The sequence below is a fragment of the Chelonia mydas genome, chromosome 17 (assembly GCF_015237465.2).
Source record: "Chelonia mydas isolate rCheMyd1 chromosome 17, rCheMyd1.pri.v2, whole genome shotgun sequence".
In the NCBI taxonomy this organism is placed as follows: domain Eukaryota; kingdom Metazoa; phylum Chordata; order Testudines; family Cheloniidae; genus Chelonia; species Chelonia mydas.
The window spans coordinates 395,631-416,012 of record NC_051257.2 but is presented as its reverse complement, the minus strand read 5'-3'; the positions used below and the strand labels follow the sequence as shown (position 1 = coordinate 416,012).

General features: G+C 46.2%; 1 protein-coding gene across 4 annotated transcripts in view; it reads left to right on the top strand.

The window, feature by feature from the left end:
• The window catches only part of SLC43A2 (solute carrier family 43 member 2), a 55,346-nt gene that overhangs the window by 14,888 nt on the left and 20,076 nt on the right, over positions 1 to 20,382 (top strand). For all 4 annotated transcript variants that reach the window (XM_043531468.1, XM_037880438.2, XM_037880439.2 and 1 more), the window contains exons 3-9: positions 628 to 832; positions 2,160 to 2,215; positions 3,303 to 3,379; positions 12,335 to 12,427; positions 14,450 to 14,583; positions 15,126 to 15,325; positions 15,885 to 16,031. In XM_043531468.1, coding sequence (XP_043387403.1) covers positions 628 to 832; positions 2,160 to 2,215; positions 3,303 to 3,379; positions 12,335 to 12,427; positions 14,450 to 14,583; positions 15,126 to 15,325; positions 15,885 to 16,031 — 912 coding nt within the window. The remainder of the gene's footprint in view (positions 1 to 627; positions 833 to 2,159; positions 2,216 to 3,302; positions 3,380 to 12,334; positions 12,428 to 14,449; positions 14,584 to 15,125; positions 15,326 to 15,884; positions 16,032 to 20,382) is intronic.

Genomic DNA, 20,382 nt, shown 5'->3' with positions numbered 1-20,382 from the left:
GAGAAAAAAAAAGCAAGGGAGAAAAACGATCAATGTTTTGTACAATACAATTTGGGAGTTAAGAGAATTGAAAATTTTAATTCTGGGGAAAGGAGAACTGTCTACAAGTATATAGAGAACCCAGATGAGCCATCCTTCCCTGTCATCCAGGGAGCTTGGAAGGTTCATAGAAGAACAATTGGGGCAATGGAATAAGTGGCCTGGGAGGCTATTGAATCACCCTCTTGGAGAGTCAGGCTTAAAACTGGAGATTCATCTATTAAGGCTGGCTGTTCTTAAACTGCTCCTATCACAGTGCAGGGAGTTGAGGTGACATAGCTCATCTGAATGTCAGGCTTTCAAATGATTGTTCTAGACTAAGGGCTTGTCTACCCAGTGACTAGAACAGAAATAATTGTATGGGTTGTAATTCACACGTCTGGTAATCTTGGTGAAAATCTGTATGCATACCTTTATTCTGGATTAAGATTGGTAAATTGACTGTGTATCTAGGCAATTGCGATGTGTGCCTTTTGTTGCAACAGCCTATATGCAGGGCTGTTCTACTTGCCCCTTTTTTTGTAACTGGGTTTAGTGCTCTGTCTTCCTCGCTACACTATAACAATGTTTCTCTTTTATCCCATCTAGATAATTTTACCACCAACTCTACACATGGAAACAGGACAGAGCAGGAAGCTGTGATTCGGATCAATGGGTGGCTCATCTGCCAGGAGCAGGATGAAATGTTGAACCTGGCTTTTACTATTGGATCCTTCTTGCTGAGTGCAATCACTCTGCCTCTTGGGATTGTCATGGACAAATATGGCCCTCGCAAACTGCGTCTGCTTGGCAGGTTGGTGTCATGAAGCCTGTTCCAACTGTTTCAAAACTAGAAATTAATTTTGAGCCAGAGGTTCTGCTTAGTCCACAGTTCAGTGGTTTCTGGCAAGCAGCTCATTCTACTCAGGTTCTTGTCCCATGCCTATCACCAGGGCTCTCATCATCTCCATGGTCTCTGACCACTATTGTTGTCTTTGTAAAATGGACATCAGGAAAATAGAGCCTGTCTGCTGTTGGACTGGACTGGAAATCTCCCAGAGCTCCATCAGCCATGAACAGGATAGGATTGAGGCTGACAGGTGAACTCATTTAGCATGTTGAATCTCCCTATAAGGAGAAGAGGAGGGGATTTACATCCATGTTCCTAGAGTTTCTGACTTCTGAATTCCCTGGGAAACGAGGTCCTGGGGGGAGAGAAGAACTCTTCCACTGTGTCAGTAGGGGTGGGAGTCATGCTGATACTAAGTCAATGCCCCAGCATGGTGCTAGTGTCACAGTACTGCTGAAGGTGCTATGTCACACAAGAAAACAAGGTCTGTCTTGCTTGTGGTTACTAAATTATCCCATCCCACATGACTTGCAAGAACTGGATGTTACTCCATTTGGTCCAGAGTTAATTGCATATTGCCTGTCTAAAGCTTCCCTTGTGCTTTCAAGTGGCAAAGGAACAATATGCATCACTTCCTGTCTCAAATGATCATGTGGAGGTGGTATTAACAGTTGCTGTTACAGAATGCAGGGGAGAAGTGCTTTCCTGGGTAACTGGGTTCCAGACAGTTAGAATACTTACAGACCTAGACAATGTGAATTGTACCTGGAACTGAGCCAGTACCTTGTGCAAAGCACGGAGGGCAGGTATTTGTGCTCATTGACCTGCCTCACTTGGGAGGTGGGCAGGTGAAGGCTCTGAATGCTCTTCATACAAGCTGCTGCTTTATAGTAAACCAACCTGGAGGGGACTGAAGTCTGGATAGATGTGAGTAGAGCCATGTCTTAGGGGAAAGGTGGTTTCAGTCTCCTTGTCACATGCAGGTGAAGTTTGGGAAGACCCTATGGGACACTGACACTGTCTGAAAATTCAGAACCTGTTAGGACCTCAAGTCTGAGTTTTTTGCATTGGGAAAGGTTGATCCTTCAATACCCATAGAAGGTGCATGAACAACTTTCACCCATTACTCTAGATTTTTGTCTCCAAACCATCTGCAACCCTTCCATCTTATCCAGATTCTGCTTCAGCCAATTAACTCTCAAAGTCTCAGCCTTAGCCAGGCACTGAGACAGTGTAACTTATCTACAGTAGGCTTTCTTTCATGTGGTTAAAGGCTTCAATTCTGTTTCAGTGCCTGCTTTGCTGTGTCCTGTGTGATGATTGCATATGGAGCTAGTAACCCAAATTGTAAGTACTGAGCTCTGTGGACTCTATTGAAAGGGTCTTGGGGTTGTTGCACTTCTGAAAGGTTCAGCTAGTAACTGGGGGCTCTAGTGTGCAGAGAACACTAAAATAAGGGCACATACTCTGATGATAGTGTCCTCAGTGAGCTAAAGAGATCACCCCAAAGAAGTACAGAACAAACTTTGCTTATTGCCTTGTGGGAGGGTGCAATGTCTCAAAGGCAGGCCCAGCTCCTCTTGTAAGCACTGATGGGAATGCAGCCAGAGTCCCATATCCCAAGAAGCCTGTGAGCAAAAAGTTTAAAAAAAAAAAAACCCCAAAACCTGCCAGTGTTCTTACCCGCCTGCTTTGTATCACGTATAAAGTCTAATAACCTTGCACTGCAGACCAGGCCTGCCATTGACAAGTGAGATACAGAGCCCCATGGTGTGTTGAGGGGGCATTAAGCCTGGTCTCCAGAGGGAAGATTCTGGGCTGTGCTGCTTGTACGGTCCCCTGCTTAGCAGTATCAAAGGTGGCTCTGAGGCAGCTGTGTCTTTCCCAGCTTCACTCTTTTGCCAGGATAAGATGCCTCAGCAGTGGTGAGCTCACAGTGAGAAGTTTAAGAAAAAACGTTGAAAGGTTCCTCCAGAATTAAGAGATGGGCAGTAACCAATGCTGAATGTTCAAGGCTTCCCCAGCCCCAGGATAAATATAGCCATATCCTCTAGCTGAGATAGTGAGGTAGTCCCTGGAGCCCAGTTCTAAAAAGTAAATTTTCCTTTTGAGACCAATGCTGACCAGTGAGACAGTTCAGCAGGGAGAGGAGAAGAGACCTTGGGCTCCCACACATCCCAGAGAAAAACGAGTGTCCAAGGCTCTGCAAACTGATGCTTACACTGAATTCTGATTCTCCTAGTACCTGAAGTTCTTTCCCTGTGACCTTGGTTTAGAATGAACAGTGTGCATCTAGAATGAGCCAGTTTGGATGGAGTCTTTCACTTTGTGCAGGACGTTGGCTCAGTCCTTGCCAAAATTCTACTTGTTGGAACCAGGATTTTGGGGACACTGTGATTCCATCCAGTAAATGCTCTTGTTTTTTCCACTGCAGCACTGTCAGTGCTGATCTTCATCTCACTGGCTCTGAATGGCTTTGGTGGAATGTGCATGACCTTTACCTCACTTACGGTAAGTGAAGAGAGTTATTATGTGAGCAATTGTGAATCTGCCCTCCCTTCATTTATCCTCTTTGGCTTCCACCCCACAGCTCTTTGCAAGGCCCAACCTATAGGGAATAGGGAGATATTATTTTCCCATTATTTAGTTCCGTGGTTCTCAAACTTTTGTATTGGTGACCGCTTTCACACACACAGCCTCTGAGTGTGGGGCCCCCCCCTTATAAATTAAAAACACATTTAACAACTATTATAAATGCTGGAGGCAAAATGGGGCTTGGGGGTAGAGAGTGACTGCTCATGACCCCCATGTAATAACCTTGTGACCCTCAGTTTGAGAACCCCTTATCTATCTGATGAACTGAACTGGCAGGAAGGTGCCGAGTGGATCCTTCATCGTTTGCTGAGTTGAATAGATTCATGCTCACCTGTATTTTTATATGAATGGGGTAGTTGGCCTATGACTCTTCTATTTGAAAAGCTTGCTATTGGATGGTTAGCCCAGGGCTCAGCTGTCCCTTACCAGTGGGGATAGTTGGTGAGAGGGAAGAGAAGGCTCTTTTCTGTCTTTTGAACCAGATTCTGCATTCACTTACACATGTGCAATGCAGCTGACTGAAGCAGGGTCCACCTGTAATGCACTGAATTTAGCTTTAGCTTACTCTTAGGAGAAGGTGGAGGGGCACAAGGCTCTTGAAAGTTGAAGGATGTAATGAAATCTTGGGCAGGAAGGCAGGGAAGTACTGTTCTTTTGTAAATGGCAGATACTATTGTTTGTAGTGCTGCATTGACCAGCAACAAAGCAATTAATAGCATAGGGAGTTGTTCTGAGGTGCAGGACAAGTACTAGTACAAACCAGTTCCTTTTGAGCGTGGCTGTGTGATTGATTTTTTTTTTTTTTTTTCCCCCTACCCCACCCCTCCCTAGACAGGGAAGGAGAGTTCCTTGGCACAACGGGCTTTTCCCTTTTATATGAATGAGAATTACTCCAAGGTGCTGACAGACTTTTTCTTGGAAGTGCTGAGCTGTTGAAATATGCCCAGCCCAGCTCCATCTGTGCAGCATACTTATGTCTGTTTGCTCAGTCCATTGACTGGAGCACAAACATCAGCCAGTGGCTAAGTCTGCTGCCTCTCTGCATTTTGGGGCTCTTGTTGCTTAGAGATGGGAGCAGATGCAGCAACCAATTTGAGAATGAATTTTTCACCTCATTACTCTTACCCTTGTTAGTGTGGCTGGAACTAGGTGTTCTGAGCTGAAAATCTCTCAGAAAATTGCTTGGGAAGCAGTTATATTACCTGTTTTGATCAAAAATGTCTCAAAGGTTTGGACCCAGCTCACTTTCACCTTGTTTTTAATTTTCTCTCTAACCTATGGGTTACACACAGACTGAGTTCCTGTGAATTGTCATGGGCAGAGGCTGGGTTTGGAGGCTGTTGTATGTATTGTAATGTCAGAATTGTGGCAGCTGCTTTAGATAGCAAGTAAAGTCATAGTCCAAAAGCTTCAAAAATGTGTATAAAGCCTGGCTTCTAAATTCATATGAAACACCCACTTCTGAAAACCCTGGCTGTAGTCCTGGACCCAAAGTGTACAGGGTAAATGGAGTATGACACAGGCAGAACATAAGGAGACAAACACCAGCAAGGAGGGGCCCATGAACAAGCCTGTGGGGCTGCTAAGGTGACTCATATCATGTTAGTGTCAAGGGTGGTGGTTTGGTAACTTTGTGTTTATCTGGGTCACTATTGGAGAGATGAAGGTTGCATACTATGTGAGAGAGGCTGTGTGTAGGCATCCTTAACTGTCTCTTTAGTGAGCTGTAGCTCACGAAAGCTTATGCCCAAATAAATGTGTTAGTCTCTAAGGTGCCACAAGTACTCCTTTTCGTTTTGCGAATACAGACTAACATGGCTGCTACTCTGAAACCTGTCTCTTTTCTGATGTTCTGTCTGACTAGCAATGAAAATGCCATGCATGGCCCCTCTTATACTGAAATAATTGTAACTGGGTGAGGCCTGGGGAGAACTGCAGGAGCTGTGGTCCTCTCTGGCAGCTCAAACTTATTGCAGTGCACATTGGTAATAATAAACCAGGCTGATAGCAGGCCTCCCTTATGCACTCCACTGCTTCTTTCAAGTTCCTCCTCATATGACCAAATTCAAAGTACTCTTAGCGGGTGTGTGAGAGTGGCTTGCAGCTCTGAGTCTGATCTAGAGCAGAATCCACTTTCGCTCATAAGTGGGGCTAGGTCTATGATGCAATGTCAGAGCACTGGGGAATGCTATGGGGGCTTAGAGTGTCATTGGTTGCAAGTGGATGTGCTCTGACACTTATGAATTGCAGGTAATAGGATATTTTTCTGCTTGGTGTTGCCACTCTATAATACAGCAAGTGAGCATTTCATGTATCTATAGCTTTTCATAGAAAGAGAAATCCAGCAGCCTATTAATACCTTCATCGCCGCAAATGAGAACAGAAGCAATAAGGAAACTGGTCTTCAGAGGTGAAGGTAAAGCCTTATAAGAATAAAGGTTAGAATCTGAAACAATTCTAAAAGTAACCATTAGTAAACCTTTGATTGCCAGTTTGCACCCAGAGTTGTGACTTGGGCTGTGGGGCAGTGGTCTTCAGAGTTCTTTTGTATGACAGTTTATCTCAGCAGGAGCCCTGTCTTGTGGCCAGAGACCCAGCATTTCAAAACTTGTCTCTAACTTTGGACCTGTGTCTTTATGCCCCCAAACTTGCATTTCCATGCATAGATCGGGAAGTTAGACATCAGGCTGATTTGCCTGCATAAATTCTATAAATTCTCTCTTATACATGTAAATGTGGAAACTAGTGTGAGGGCCCTTTCCAGCTGTGACCCATGAGCTGTATGTAGAAAGGTGTGAGAAGGGGGGGAAAAAAATCAGAGAATGAATGCTGTGCATATAGGTATTGCAATTACCAGGGGATGCCTCCTGCTCTGGGGCAGTGTGGATGTTACATACACAGTGTGATATTCTACATAATGAGAAGGGAATTTAGAGGTGAGCTGGGAACAACGAGACTGAGATGAGCTTTAGGTAAGGAGATCTGAAGAGCTTGATATTCATTGCCCAAAGTCCAGATGCTTCTGCACTAATGTCTCCAGTCCTAATGAGTTTAATGTGGTGTGAGGAGCCCATTCTGGCTGGTACAGGAACTGACTGACTGGTGAGTGCGTAGATGTTTGTGTATGTAAGTCCTGAGAAAAAACAAAGTGACTTCACCACCCCTCCAATTGCAATGACCTATAGTGCTGCTTAGGTTGGGAGTGCAAATCCTAGGGGCCTCGCCCTCTGCTGCAAGAGCTAATTCTGTGCAGCCATAGTTCTGGTGAAGGTTGCTACTTCATATGTTTTTTGTTTTTTAAAGGCAGTGGATGGAAACTTGTCAAGATGAATTTTTATTCAGACTAACTGCTCAAAGGAGTGGATCCTTTGTAGCTGATGGTGATGAGGTTTCCAACCCTTACAAGATGGGTCACAGGTATTGAGCTATGAGTTGCTTGTTTCCTGGGCTGTGGCTCCACCCTTATCAACTCCAGCCAATGGGTGGAACCCCACCTGGGTGCATAAAGATACTGTCTGGCCTCAAATGTGTGTGAGTCAGGCACCCTCCTTGCTGCCCTTAGTCCTGGAGAAGTGTGAGTTGGTCCTACCTGTCAGCTGTGGTAGAGGGTGAAGTCTGCCCATGATGCTTGAGGAAGGATGCTGCATATGAACAGCTGTGTCAGGGCAAAGGGGGATAAGATGTGGGACCCTGTGTATGAAATTTGCCTCCTAATTCTGAAACCTTCTCTGTAACAAATCCTTGGGATATAATAAAAAACAAATGGCAGGCTGTATAGTATCTTTGATAAGCTAATGTCTGAGCCTGCTCAGTCTGTGTTTCCTGGATGTCCTGAGCTGCAGGGCTGACAGACTGGGGAGGAGAGTGGGAGGGCAACAATGGCTGGTGATGGTGTTCCCAGTTCTGGGAAGCTGGTCAGACAGACTCTGCCTGTTACAGCGCAATGCAGAGATCTCTAGGGAGTGACTTAGCCATTGTAAGCAGGCATTTGTAGATGGACACAGAGCAATCCATGCTGGTGGCTGACTGCAACACAGGAATCTAAGAGCACAGGGAGCTCAAGCCAAACTACTCTGCACAGGGAGATAAACATATGTGATAAATTACCACAGAGGGCCTTTTATAGATTGTGGCAGGGAGCATCAAGAAGAAAAACAGCTGTATTTTAAAATGAGAATAGGATAGAAAACAAGCTTGTGTCCTTTGCTGCTGTTCTGTAATGGGGAAGGGCAGCCTTGTGAGTGTCTTTATTACTGAGCAGTATTCGGAATATCAAGTTTGTTTGTTTGTTTGTTTGTTTTTCCCCGGAGAAGGGGAACTGGAACTTCCCCTGGCCTTGATGGAATGATACTTTCATAGTGAACATTTCTCTAGGGCTTGGAAGGAGTTCAAATTAAATAGCTATTAACAGAAAACCAAGTTTTAGACATTGACTAAAAATGCCTCTCCCAGATGCTCAATTTCAGTCTCTTGGGATTTCCCATGAATTCTCTCCAGTCCTCCCAGCAAAACCAGGAAGTCAGAACTTTTATTTCTAATGTTAAAAAAATAAAAGAAAAAACAACCCAAAAACCCAAGCGTACACAGCCCTTTCCTGTCACATTCATATACTATGGGGAAGCAAGAAGACCCAAACATGCTTTTCTTTGTTTTTACTTTGTAGCTCCTCTTTACATGGAGAAGTCTCAGTATTGCAACCCCAAGCATTCAAAACACTTGTTAGGCCTTTAATCATAAAGTCACATGTGCAGGATTGGGACTATATCTTGAAAAGTGATTACTCTTAAAGGGACATAGAGGTCATGGTGGTGACTGGCTGAACATGGGCTCTCAGTGCTAAGAGGCTAACACAATCCTTGGTTGCATAAGCAGAGGAATGTAGTGTAGGAGTAGGTAGGTGTTTTTTGTCACTGCATACAGCATCAGTGAGACCATTACTGGAATACTGGGCCCAGTTTTGGAATCCACACATCAAGATTGGAAAGAGTTTAGAAATGAGGTACAAGAATTATTCTGGATCTGGAAAATCTCTTACATGATGGAAGAAGCTCCAATATATTTAGTTTATCCAAGAGAAGGTAAAGAGGTGACATGATCACTGTCATTAGTATCTATGTGAGGAAAGAATTTCTGATAGTGGAGGGCCCTTCAATCTTGCAGAAAAATGCATTACAAAATCCAGTGGCTGGAAGCTGAGAAGTTACATAAATTCAGATTAGAAATAAAGTGCAAAATTTTAATGGTGAGGGTGATCAGCCACTGGAACAGTTTACCTTGTGATGTGGTGGATTCTCTGTCACTTGGAACCTTTAAATCAAGATTGCCTTTCTTTCTAAAAGATGTGCTGTAGCTCAGCTACAATTTAGGGCTTGATGCAGAAAGTGCTGGATGAAATTCTCTGGCCTGTTATGCAGGAGATCAGACTAGATGAAATGGTCCCTTATAGCCTTGAAAATATATGAAAAATAATAAAATTTTGGGTCTGTCTGCCTTTTTATGGTTCACTTTTTCAAGTCTCCTCTTCTGCAACCATGAGAGCTAGAAAATATTTTTTTTTTTTAAATAATGAAAGCTGCTGATTGTGTAACTGCCAGTCCCTAGTAGCTGGAGCTTTAAGAAAAACACCGAACATCAAGAGTTGGCAACACTGATGGGGAAACAGGATATGGAAGGAGGATAGCACCAGTGCCCTTTTCCTGTTCTATTTTGAAGGTTTTCCTTTTAGGACCAGCTCTTTCTTCCCTTCCCCACCCCGCTCCCCCCAAAAAATCTCAGGTTCAGATAGTCAAGTGGTCAGGGCCAACAATTGGGGCCAGGTTTTCTAGAGAGTTCATCCAAATATGCTGCACTCTCTTGAAAATCCAGCTATTTATTTTAGTACCTAAATGGGAGCTATGTTCTTTGGAAAGTGAGCCTTTCTCAAAATTCTGCCCTAATGCAGAGAGGTGCACAGGTTCTGCCTTCCCTCCTTGCCATAAAAAGACTTGGATATAATGGCAAAGGCTGTTTCGCCTCTTCAAGCACATTACTAAAAATTGCCACCAACCACTATAGTTGAAGTGTCACCTAGGCTTGAGTCTTGCTTCTGTGCTGTGTAGAAAAAGCTCTTTGTGTGATCTCTGTTGCTTTGAAAGAAAACCAAGCCATGAAGCAGCTGTGTTTGTGGAGTACTTGCCCTGCTCCAAGCCCTTCCCGCAGCAGCTGTTGTAATTCTGCAGGCTTATTTAGGTTTAGGGTATTACTGAATTTAAATAAACAGGAGCTGAATTCCCTGCCTGGTGACAAGGACCAGCTTCTTTCTAGAGTAAGACAGAGAGGTTACAGTGTGACAAGTGTTGTGTTGTGGTGCAGATTTAGGCCACCACACCCAGAGCTGCAATTTCATGCCTGGGAAGAGATCGCTTTATATGTTTCCAATGCACACCTCCCTAGGACAGTCAGTTGACAGCTGTTCTGGATGCAGCTATCTGGGTGTGGGCATGTCCTACTGCAGAACATTGCAGCATGCCCTGCTGCCACCAAGTTGTTTTCTCAGGTTTCCCCAAAAGTAGAGTAAGGGCTAGTCTGTGCTATATGGTGCAGCTGCAGCATGTCTGGTGAAGATGCTCTTTGCCAATGGTCACCAACCCATAGATCACGATCAACTGGTCAATCTTGGAGCCTCTAGCAGTCAATTGCGATCTCCAGTCACTAAAATTCAGGCGGTGCAGTGGGGCTAAGGCAGGCTCCCTGCCTGCCCCGGCCTCCCACTGCTCCCAGAAGCGGCCAGCATGCCTCTGCAGCCCCTGGGGGGCGGCAGGAGTCTCCATGCACTGCTCCTGCCTGCAAGGATCACCCCCGCAGCTCCCATTGGCTGGGAACAGGGAACTGTGGTCAATGGGGGCTGTAGGGGTGGTGCTGCCAGGGCAGGCAGGGAGCCTGCTTTAGCCCCGCTGCGCCGGCGACCAGGAGCTGCCCAAGATAAGTGCTGCCTGGTGGGAGCCCACACCCCAGCCCTGAGCCTCCTCCTGGAGCCAACACCTCAAATCCCTCCTGCACCCCAAACCTTCAGCCCTGAGCCCTCTCCCGGAGTCAGCACCCTGTACCTCCTCCTGCACCCCAACCCTCTGCCCCAGCCTTTAGTCCCCTGCTGGAGCCTCCATCCCAAACCCCCTCCTCCACTTCAGCCCCCTCCCAGAGTTTGCACCCCTCACCCCCTCCTGCACCCCAAACCTCCAGGCCGGAGCCCTCTCCCAGAGCCAGCACCCCAACCCCCTGCCCCAGGCTCCACCTAAAACCCCCTCCCACACTCCGAACCCCTCAGCCCAGAGCCTGCACCCCCTCCCAAACCCCTGCTCCAGCCCAGTAAAAGTGAGTGAGAGCGAGCGACGGAGGGTAGGGGGGATAGAATGAGCAGGGTGGGGCCTCGGGAAAGGGGTGGGGGAGATCATGGGTTGGACTTAAATTAAAAAAGTGATCTTGTGCATAAAAAGGTTGGAGACTACTGCTCTATGCTGATGGGAGAGAGATCTCCCATCAACATAATAAATCTACCTCCATGAGTGGTGGTAGCTTCTCCACTGTTCACAAAGGTGCTTAGGTCGGTGTAATTTACGTCACTCAGGGAGATGGCTTATTCACACCCCTGAGCGATGTAAGTTATACCGAAGTAAGTGGTAATGTAGACCTGGCCTAAATCTCTAAACATCATAACTGCTGCTCCTGCTCTGGGATGATTCAAGGCCCTGGAGATGCATTCCATACGAAAGTTTGTAACGAGAAATAACCATGATACATAACTGAGCCAGATGGCACTTACAGGAGGACTTCAAAATATAAACATGCAGGAGATCCCACCTTGGCACTGACTGGCATGCCTGCCTTATTACTGGGAAAAATGGATTTGTTTTCCTATTGCAGCGCATGTATGTGAGAGCTCGTTTCTTCAGGTTTGGTCTAATTTTTTTGCAGCTCAGCAAGGTCCCTAAACAGCAAATAAAATAATATTGCTTTATTTATCAGTCTTAGAAGTAGACGCCTTCTGGCTTTATGATCTATGAACAATTGTGGCATTGTACAAAGTGCTGGGAATAACTCCCCTAGAGTTTGAGGGACTGTGATGCAGTTAGGATGCTGAAGAATGAGAAATAATATGGAAGTGAGTGGAGATCAGTATCCTGTGGGTTGTGTGTGTTAGAGGTTGGGGGCATTATTAATCTATATTAATCTCCCCTTTTCTAGCTAGTAGACGGGACCCAGGTGTATACAGTTCAGAGGTGTAGAGAAAGGTGGTGAACACAAAGTTTGACATGGAAACTCGTTGGAAAATACGATCGTGAAAGAGTGGGCAGTGGGGGAGTTAAAGACAGACACCTTTATGCAAATGGTAATTAATGTGTGGGGAAGACCTGCTCCCAAAGGCAGCAAGAAAAGCTGCAGCAATGGCCATGTTTCTTTTGGTTTAAAAGCTAGTTACTAAGGGCTTTTCTACATGGGGAAATTTACTGGTATAACTATAGTGATATACTTACAACTACCTGTATGGGCACTCTTATTCTGGAATTAAAGTGCTTTTTCCAGTGTGTGACATACTGGTATAAATATACTGGTAAACTTCCCTGTGCAGGCAAGCCTTAATGGGGTAACACTAAAGGCAGCAGAGCAGATGAGCACTTTCACAGCCTCACTGCATCCCAGTGTACTGTTGTGGAAAGCCAAATAAATTATTGAATAATTAACATTTTCTTCCATTTCCTAGATCCAGAGGCCAAAATATTTGGTGCGAGGGGCTTCTCAAAGCAACGTTCTTCTCTTCCTTCCTTCTTCCCCTAGTCCAGTTTCAACAAGATGTTTTGTTTGTTTTTTCTTCCCTCCTCCCCTCCCCCCCTTCAGCTGCCCAACATGTTTGGTGATCTTCGTTCCACGTTCATTGCTCTGATGATTGGCTCATACGCGTCTTCGGCTGTCACTTTTCCTGGAATCAAGGTGAGGATGTGGAATCCTGAGCTCTGACAAATTTGGCTCAGCAATTCTGAGGTTGCTGTCTTAGACTCCATGCTGCATGATGGTAATTAGAAAGGGTGGTGCTAACCTGGGATATATGAGACCTGTGTTCATTTCCCTGCTGTGCAACAGACTTCCTGTGTGACCTTGGGCAAGACATTTTAAATGGGGATAATAGCCCTTTCCTACCTGACCTGAGTGTTGGGAGGATAAATACATTAAAGATTTTGAGGTGCTCAGATACTATGATAATGGATGCCAGATAGTAGCTCAGATAGGTCTATAAACTGGCCAGGATGGTTTTTAGAAGTTCTGAGATGTTTTCAGTGAAAAGTGTACAAGTCATAGGATTATAGTAGTGTTAAAGAAACAAAAGCATTTTTCCACCTTTAGTGATATAAGTAATCTCTGGAGTTGAAAAATACAAATTTTAAATCCTGGAATCCATGGGACCGATTGTAATAAAATATCAGCTTTTGATTATTATCTGGAGGTGGCTGTCCACCTTCAGATAGTGATAAGACTAATTATAGAGTTTTGTGGAGAGCTCTGAAAGGGAAGGAGAGCCAATAAATCTGTGCTATTTAATACATTGATACTGGTGCTCACTGACAAAGCTTCATCCGCAGAGGCAAAATTAATACGGTTTAGCTTATATAAATCCAAGACTCTTATGGGTCCAGACAGTAGGTCAGATCAAGTTATACCAACCATGCAGCAAAGTTCCTAACGGGTTTCCTAAGAAGATCTAGATGTAACTTCTCAAATGTCTGCACATTAACTCCTCGCTTAACGTTGTAGTTATGTTCCTGAAAAATGCTACTTTAAGCGAAACAATGTTAAGCGAATCCAATTTCCCCACAAGAATTAATGTAAATAGGGGGGGTTAGGTTCCAGGGAAATTTTTTTTGCCAGACAAAAGACAGACAGAGACACACACACACAGAGTATAAGTTTTAAACAAACAATTTAATACTGTACACAGCAATGATGATTGCTGAAGCTTGGTTGAGGTGGTGAAGTCGGAGGGTGAGATATTTTCCAGGGAATGCCTTACTGCTAAATGATAAATTGGCACTTGGCTGAGCCCTCAAGGGTTAACGTGTTGTTGTTAATGTAGCCTCACGCTCTACAAGGCAGCACGAATGGAGGGAGAGGAGACAGCATGGCAGAGAGAGAGACAGAGACACACACCGTGTGTGTGAGAGATGCGCATTGCCCCTCTAAGTACATTGCCTTTTTAAGTAGATCAGCAAGTTGAAATAGCAGCTGCTGCCAGCAAGCTCCCTCCATCCTGAGCCCTGTCATGTCCCCCCCGCTTCTCTGTGGAGATAAGGTACAGGAGTGGGGAGGAAGGGGACACCCTGACATTAGCACACAACTTCTCTCTCCTCTCCCCTCTCCGCCCCTCACATACAGCAAGCAGGAGGCTCCCAGGAGCAGCTCCAAGGCAGAGGAAAGGAGCAGCACAGGGCAGTGGAGGAGGGACAGCTGCACTGCCTGGCAATAGCTAGCCTGTTGGGCGGTTGCCACACAGGGAACTTAGAGGGCTGCCGGTCCACCCTGTTTCTAAGCCCCCACCATCCAACTCCAATGGCCTGCTCTTTCTGCAAGCAGTGGACAAAGGAGGTGGCTGCCAAACAACGTTATAAGGGAGCATTGCACAACTTTAAATGAGTATGTTCTCTAATTGATCAGCAACGTACAACAAAACAACCTTAACCGGGACGACTTTAAGTGAGGAGTTACTGTATTGTTTCTGACAGAGCTGGGTATCAATTTCAGCAGCAGCTCCTTGTTTTCTTGTATACATAAATTTGTGCAAAACTTTTGTTGTGCTTATATGATGTCACAGAATTCCTTCCTTCATTAGATGTCACCTTGCAACCCTGTTTTTAAATGCCACATGCTTTCCCCTCCACCTTCCTCCTGAATCTACTTCAGCAAACATTAGAGTGTAGGATATTTTATGTGCTAATGATATTATTCTGTTGTGAATTCCAGGTTATATATGACTTTGGTGTCTCTTTCATCCTCATTCTGATTGTCTGGGCATCCTGTGCAGGGCTAGTTTTCTTCAACTGTTTCTTCAACTGGCCACTGGAGCCATTCCCAGGACCAGAAGACATGGACTACACGTAAGTGTCTCCTTCTGCTCTTAGGAATGTAGAAGTTGCTGGACTGGATCAGTTATGGGGTCCAATCTCTGAGAAAGGCTAGCATCAGCTGCTTCAGAGGAAGATACATTTTATTCCTAATCTTAAATATTTATGGTTGACTTCTCTCCTAAGTGTGAGGGTTTACAGCCCTTTATAAATGTTTATCCTAGCTAGTGAGACTCTGGATATTCAGGGAGGACGGTGTGTTCCAGCCTCTCGGACTCCCTACAGCAAACACCCTTCTAGCAGCAACTTTGTTTCTCTACTGAGGCCGTTCCAGCTCTGGCACCTTTGATGTGGCAATAAAGCAGAGAGAGAGAGAGGTTTCTCTTTGGTAATTGGATCTCAGGCTCTTTGGGATTTTGTAGATTCAAATCAATGTCTGGAAATCCATAGTCAACCTTCCTGCATCCTGTGACTCCAGTATCCTTAGATCAGTCCATGTATCTCAGTTCTGCTTTGCAGCTCTTACTCTCTTTTTTTTTTCTTTTTTTTTTCCCCTTCTCTCTTCTGCCGCACAGAGTGAAGATCAAGTTCAGCTGGCTGGGATTTGACCACAAAATTACAGGGAAACAGTTTTACAAGCAGGTGACCACAGTGGGACGTCGTCTGAGTGTGGGGAGCTCCATGAAGAATGCCAAGGAGCTGGCAGCTCAAGAGGGAAACAAACTCTGTCTATCAACAGTGGACCTGGAAGTGAAGTGTCAAGCAGACGATGCAGGTATTGTCTCTGGATTTGTACATGCAACATTCACCCTAGTGCAAAGGGCCAGCACAAGGTCAGTGCACCACTTAACTCCTCAAAATAGGAGCTAAGCAAGCCTTGTGCAGGCCCTTACATGTGGTGAATTTAACCCATGTGTGCAACACATCATTGTCCAGATAAGTATATATTGAGACCATGTAAACCCCCCCCAGATGCATGCACAGACCTTGATGGCATATGTTGCTGCCCTGGCAGATGTCTGGGTGCTGGTGAACATTACATAGACAGTACATAAAGTATGAACTGCTATAGCTAAAGACTGACGTGCTAAATTCTTATAGCTATTCGTCGTTGTCCTCCCCAAATCATCCCTTTTTTAGGGAGTCCCTTCTGTACAAGTTAGTCACTGGTGCTGAACTCCCCACTGGACTGTCCCTAGAGTATTGTGTTTATGTAATGTAGCCAGTAGAAGACTATGGATCTAAATGATCCAAAGTCTGTTCTGATGTCCTATATGTTTAATAGCCATTACCAGAGGCTGCCTTCTTCAGAGACTCTCCTGTTTCCTCTGCAGCATCTCCGTCCTTTATGCACAGTGTCTTCAGCCCCATTTTGCTACTCAGCCTCATCACCATGTGCGTCACTCAGCTGCGGCTCATTTTCTACATGGGGGCCATGAACAACATCCTGGGATTCCTTGTGGAGGGAGACCTGGAGACAGGTAGATTAATACTAAGAATTCTCACCTCTTCCCTTGAAACAGGGAAATGACCCTGACTGTTCACCTACCAGGGATGTTGGTTTCTTATTAGTCACCAGATGCCATTCTGTTTATCTGCCTGTCACCAGCTCAGTGGTCCGAGTGTAACCGACAGCTGCTGTCATGGTCTGATGGGTGGCTGGAACCTGCTAAAAGCAGAGGGGCAACAAGATGTCAAATAAGAAGGTGCACGCTCAAATATCAAGTTATTTTCAGCCAAGCTTTTATTAAATACTTTCCATGTCGTGTCCTTAAACAGGGGTTACCAAGTTTGGCAGGACAGGGAGGGCCATAACAAAAACTTGTTCCACTGGGTATTTTTTATCATGAGCAAGCACAAAATACAGAGCAGCTGAGTTCAACTGCAGATAGTTTTAAAAGTAGATTGGATTTTTTTTTTCCCCCTTTCTGTAACTCATTCCAAAGCACTGAGGGGAAATGATGTCATGATAGCCTTGTGCATACTGTTGTGTGTCTGGGAGGCTGACTGGCAGCTTCCGTTCTGGGATTTGTTTGTGCCTGATTCAGTGAAGGAAGCCAACAGGAAAGAGTACATTAGTTTACAGTTTACTTATAAAAGTACCCTGAATTGCAAAACAAAATATAGCTCAATTTTGTCTTGTGCAGTAAGATCTGGTTTGGACTTGTTAAATCTGGAATTTTGTGAAGCTGATAAATCAAGAGGCACTCTTTCAAAAACAATCATGAGGCACTAGGGGAGGAGAGGAGAATAAATTCAAGAATCTCCAAATGCCCCGGCATTCCATGAATTGCTTTGTTTAGTCCAGTGCTTGACAGACTGTAGCATTTGGCTCTTTCTCTCTCTTCTGGCTCAAGAGGCAACATAGACATTAAACACTAAATAGTACAAATCCCAGGGTTGGATGCCTTTCCCAAAATGGGTTCCATGCTTCTCATTCACTTAAGACTTCTTCTTTCACTTCACTGCATCCGATGAAGTGAGCTGTAGCTCACAAAAGCTTATGCTCAAATAAATTTGTTAGTCTCTAAGGTGCCACAAGTCCTCCTTTTCTTTTTGCGAATACAGACTCACACGGCTGCTACTCTGAAACCTTCTTTCACTGTTACTCTCCTCCATTTTGCTTGTTTTACTGCTTGAGGTTAGTTCTAGTTTTATTTTTAGTCCCAACTTTTTTTTTTTTTTTTAAAGCACGAGTGTTAGGTTTTGTGACAATTTCTTATTTATTCTCTTGGTACAACTCTTACTTGGACCCCATAATAGTTCAAGTGAACAGATAAAACTCTAAAATGCTGAGAAATGGGTTGTGTCCCATAGACCTTGTATCTGTTTCTGTGCCACCGTCTGGATTTCTCCTGTGGTGCAGCCTGGACCTAGTGTGCTAGTTGCTGTCTTAGAGTTTCCATAGTATCTGGAAAACAGTAGGGTTGTCCAAAGTCTTAGTGTTGTCTGGGTTGTGTCTGCTTGGCTCACGTGAAGAGCTCCGAGAAAGATGCAGAGGTGTAGAAATGTGCTTTAGGGCAGTGGTTCTCAAAGCCGGTCTGCCGCTTGTTCAGGGAAAGCCCCTGGAGGGCCGGACTGGTTTGTTTACCTGCCGCATCCGCAGGTTTGGCCAATTGCGGCTCCCACTGGCCGCAGTTCACCGCTCCAGACCAACGGGGGCTGCGGGAAGCAGCGTGGGCCAAGGGACGTGCTGGCCGCCCTTCCTGCAGCCCCCATTGGCCTGGAGCAGTGAACCGTGGCCAGCGGGACCCGCGATTGGCCAAACCTGCGGATGTGGCAGGTAAACAAACCGGTCCGGCCCGCCAGGGGCTTTCCCTGAACAAGCAGCAGACCCGCTTTGAGAACCAGTGCTTTAGGGCATGGCTACACTTGCAGATGTAGAGCGCTTTCAGTTAAACCCACCTTCGGAGAGCGCAGTAGGGAAAGCGCTGCAGTCTGTCCACACTGACAGCTGCAGGCGCACTGGCGTGGCCACATCTGTGGCACTTGCAGCGGCGTTGAGAGTGGGGCTTATGGGCAGCTATCCCCCGTTCACCTCTTCCCATTCTGGCTTGTGGGAAGGGTGTGGGGGATGCGGGGCATTCTGGCTCCTGTCCCGATGGGCCGTGATGCATTGGTTCGCATCCCAGGAATCCCTGTGCTTCCGTCCACATTTGGCGCCATCTTTCAACGTTTTTTGTACTGCGCGCCCTGTCTTCCCTTTCGCTCTGTGGGAATGGAGCCCGAACTGCTGAGGAGTCTGCTGACGAGTCTCACCGGCATGTTGCGTTTGGCAGTCGAGTTATTCCTTATGATCCAAAGTGACAGTGAGGTCTCTGACAATGATATTGACTCAAGTAACAGATATGACACGAGTTTGATTCTGGCATTCACGGACATGCTCACCACCGTGGAACCCCGCTTTGGGGCTCGGGAACAAGCACTGAGTGGTGGGATCACATCGTCAGGCACGTCTGGGATGACGAGCAGTGGCTGCAGGACTTTTGGATGAGAAAAGCCACTTTCATGGGACTGCGTGAGGAGCTTGCCCCCATCCTGTGGCGCAAGGACGCAAGATTGAGAGCTGCCCTGACGGTGGAGAAGCGGGTGGCTATTGCAATCTGGGAGCTGGCAACTCCAGACAGCTACCGATCGGTCGCTAACCAGTTTGGACTGGGGAAGTCGGCTGTTGGAATCATGTTGATATAAGTTTGCAGGGCCATTAATCGCATCCTGCTCAGAAGAACTGTGACTCTGGGTAATGTGCATGACATTGTGGATGGCTTTGCACAAATGAGTTTCCCTAACTGCGGAGGGGCGATAGATGAGACGCATATTCCAGTTCTGGCACCAGCCCACCTAGCCTCCGAGTACGTTAATTGGAAGGGCTATTTCTCTGTGGTTCTCCAGGTGCTTGTGGATCACCGAGGGTGTTACATTGACATTAACGCAGGCTGGCCAGGAAAGGTGCATGGTGCACGCATCTTTCGGAACACTGGCCTGTTCAGGAAGCTGCAAGCCGGGACTTTTTTCCCAGACCAGAAGATCACCGTAGGGGAAGTCGAAATGCCCATTGTGATCCTTGGAGACCGCGCTTACCCTTTAATGCCGTGGCCCATGAAACCCTACTCAGGGAGCCTTGACAGCAGCAAGGAGCAGTTCAACAACAGGCTGAGCTGGTGCAGAATGACTGTGGAGTGTACTTTTGGCCGTTTAAACGGCTGCTGGCACTCTCTGTATGGGAAGCTGGACCTGGCTGATGACAGCATCCCTGCGGTTATATCCGCGTGCTGTACCCTCCATAACGTTTGTGAAGGGAAGGGTTGAACGATTCACTCAGGCATGAAACTTGGAGGTTCAGCACCTGGAGACTGAATTTGAACAGCCAGAGAGCAGGGCTACTAGAGGGGCCTAGCGCGGGACTGCAAGGATTAGGGATGCCTTGAGGGAGCAATTTGAGGCTGAAAGCCACCAGTAATGTCTGGTGCCCTGCATGGGAGTGAAGTGCAGTGGTTCCAATGTTAGTAGGAATCTGTGTTTGCTACATATGATACACTGACTTGCAGTGCCTGTTTCTTTCCTGGGCTAAGGTATCTTTTACCTTATGCAATAATGTTTTCAAAGCCAACAAATCCATTTATTGAAAAGAAACACAACTGCTTGGGAAACGGAGAGGGCAAGGGGGTGGGGTGGGGAACGGTACTATCACAGGTTTGCGTATGTCCTGTTGTCATACTCAGCCTTCCTGTCTGGAGTGCTGTGCAATGAGTGCTACACTGCATGGTGATGGGGGTTGAGCGCAGAGGGTCAGGGTCGTAGTTTTCAGGGCTGGGTGGTGAAGCTACAGGTGTTGGAGGCAGCTGGTGGCCGTAAGAATCTGGATGTTAGGGAAAGTGGGTTGGAGGTGACATGGGGGCACAAGGGAGAGAGTTTTGGGACAAGGGCTGTGGGGGGGGGGAGGAGGGGGAGGGGGCAGGCGCGGTAGTGCTCCACCTGCAGTGCTGCGAGCGCCTGGATCAAGTCCGCTAGGCGCTGCATGATGCTTATCAGCCGATCCGTGCTTTGCTGCCAGAGCACAGCGCTTTTCTGTCGGCGCTCCTCATTCTGCTGGCGGATCCTCTTCACTGTCCCACCACTCCTGCACTTTTTGATTTTCGTTACTTGAATGCTGCATTACTTCATGCAACATGTCTTCCTTGCTTCTACATGGCCTCTTTCTGATTCTTTGGAGTCTTTTGGCCAGTGATAACACGGACGGCTGAGATCTCAAGGTTGCATCTGTAAAGGCAAAATGCAACACTTAACAGAGGCAGCATTGTTCACACCAGACAGAGCAATGATTCCCCCGTA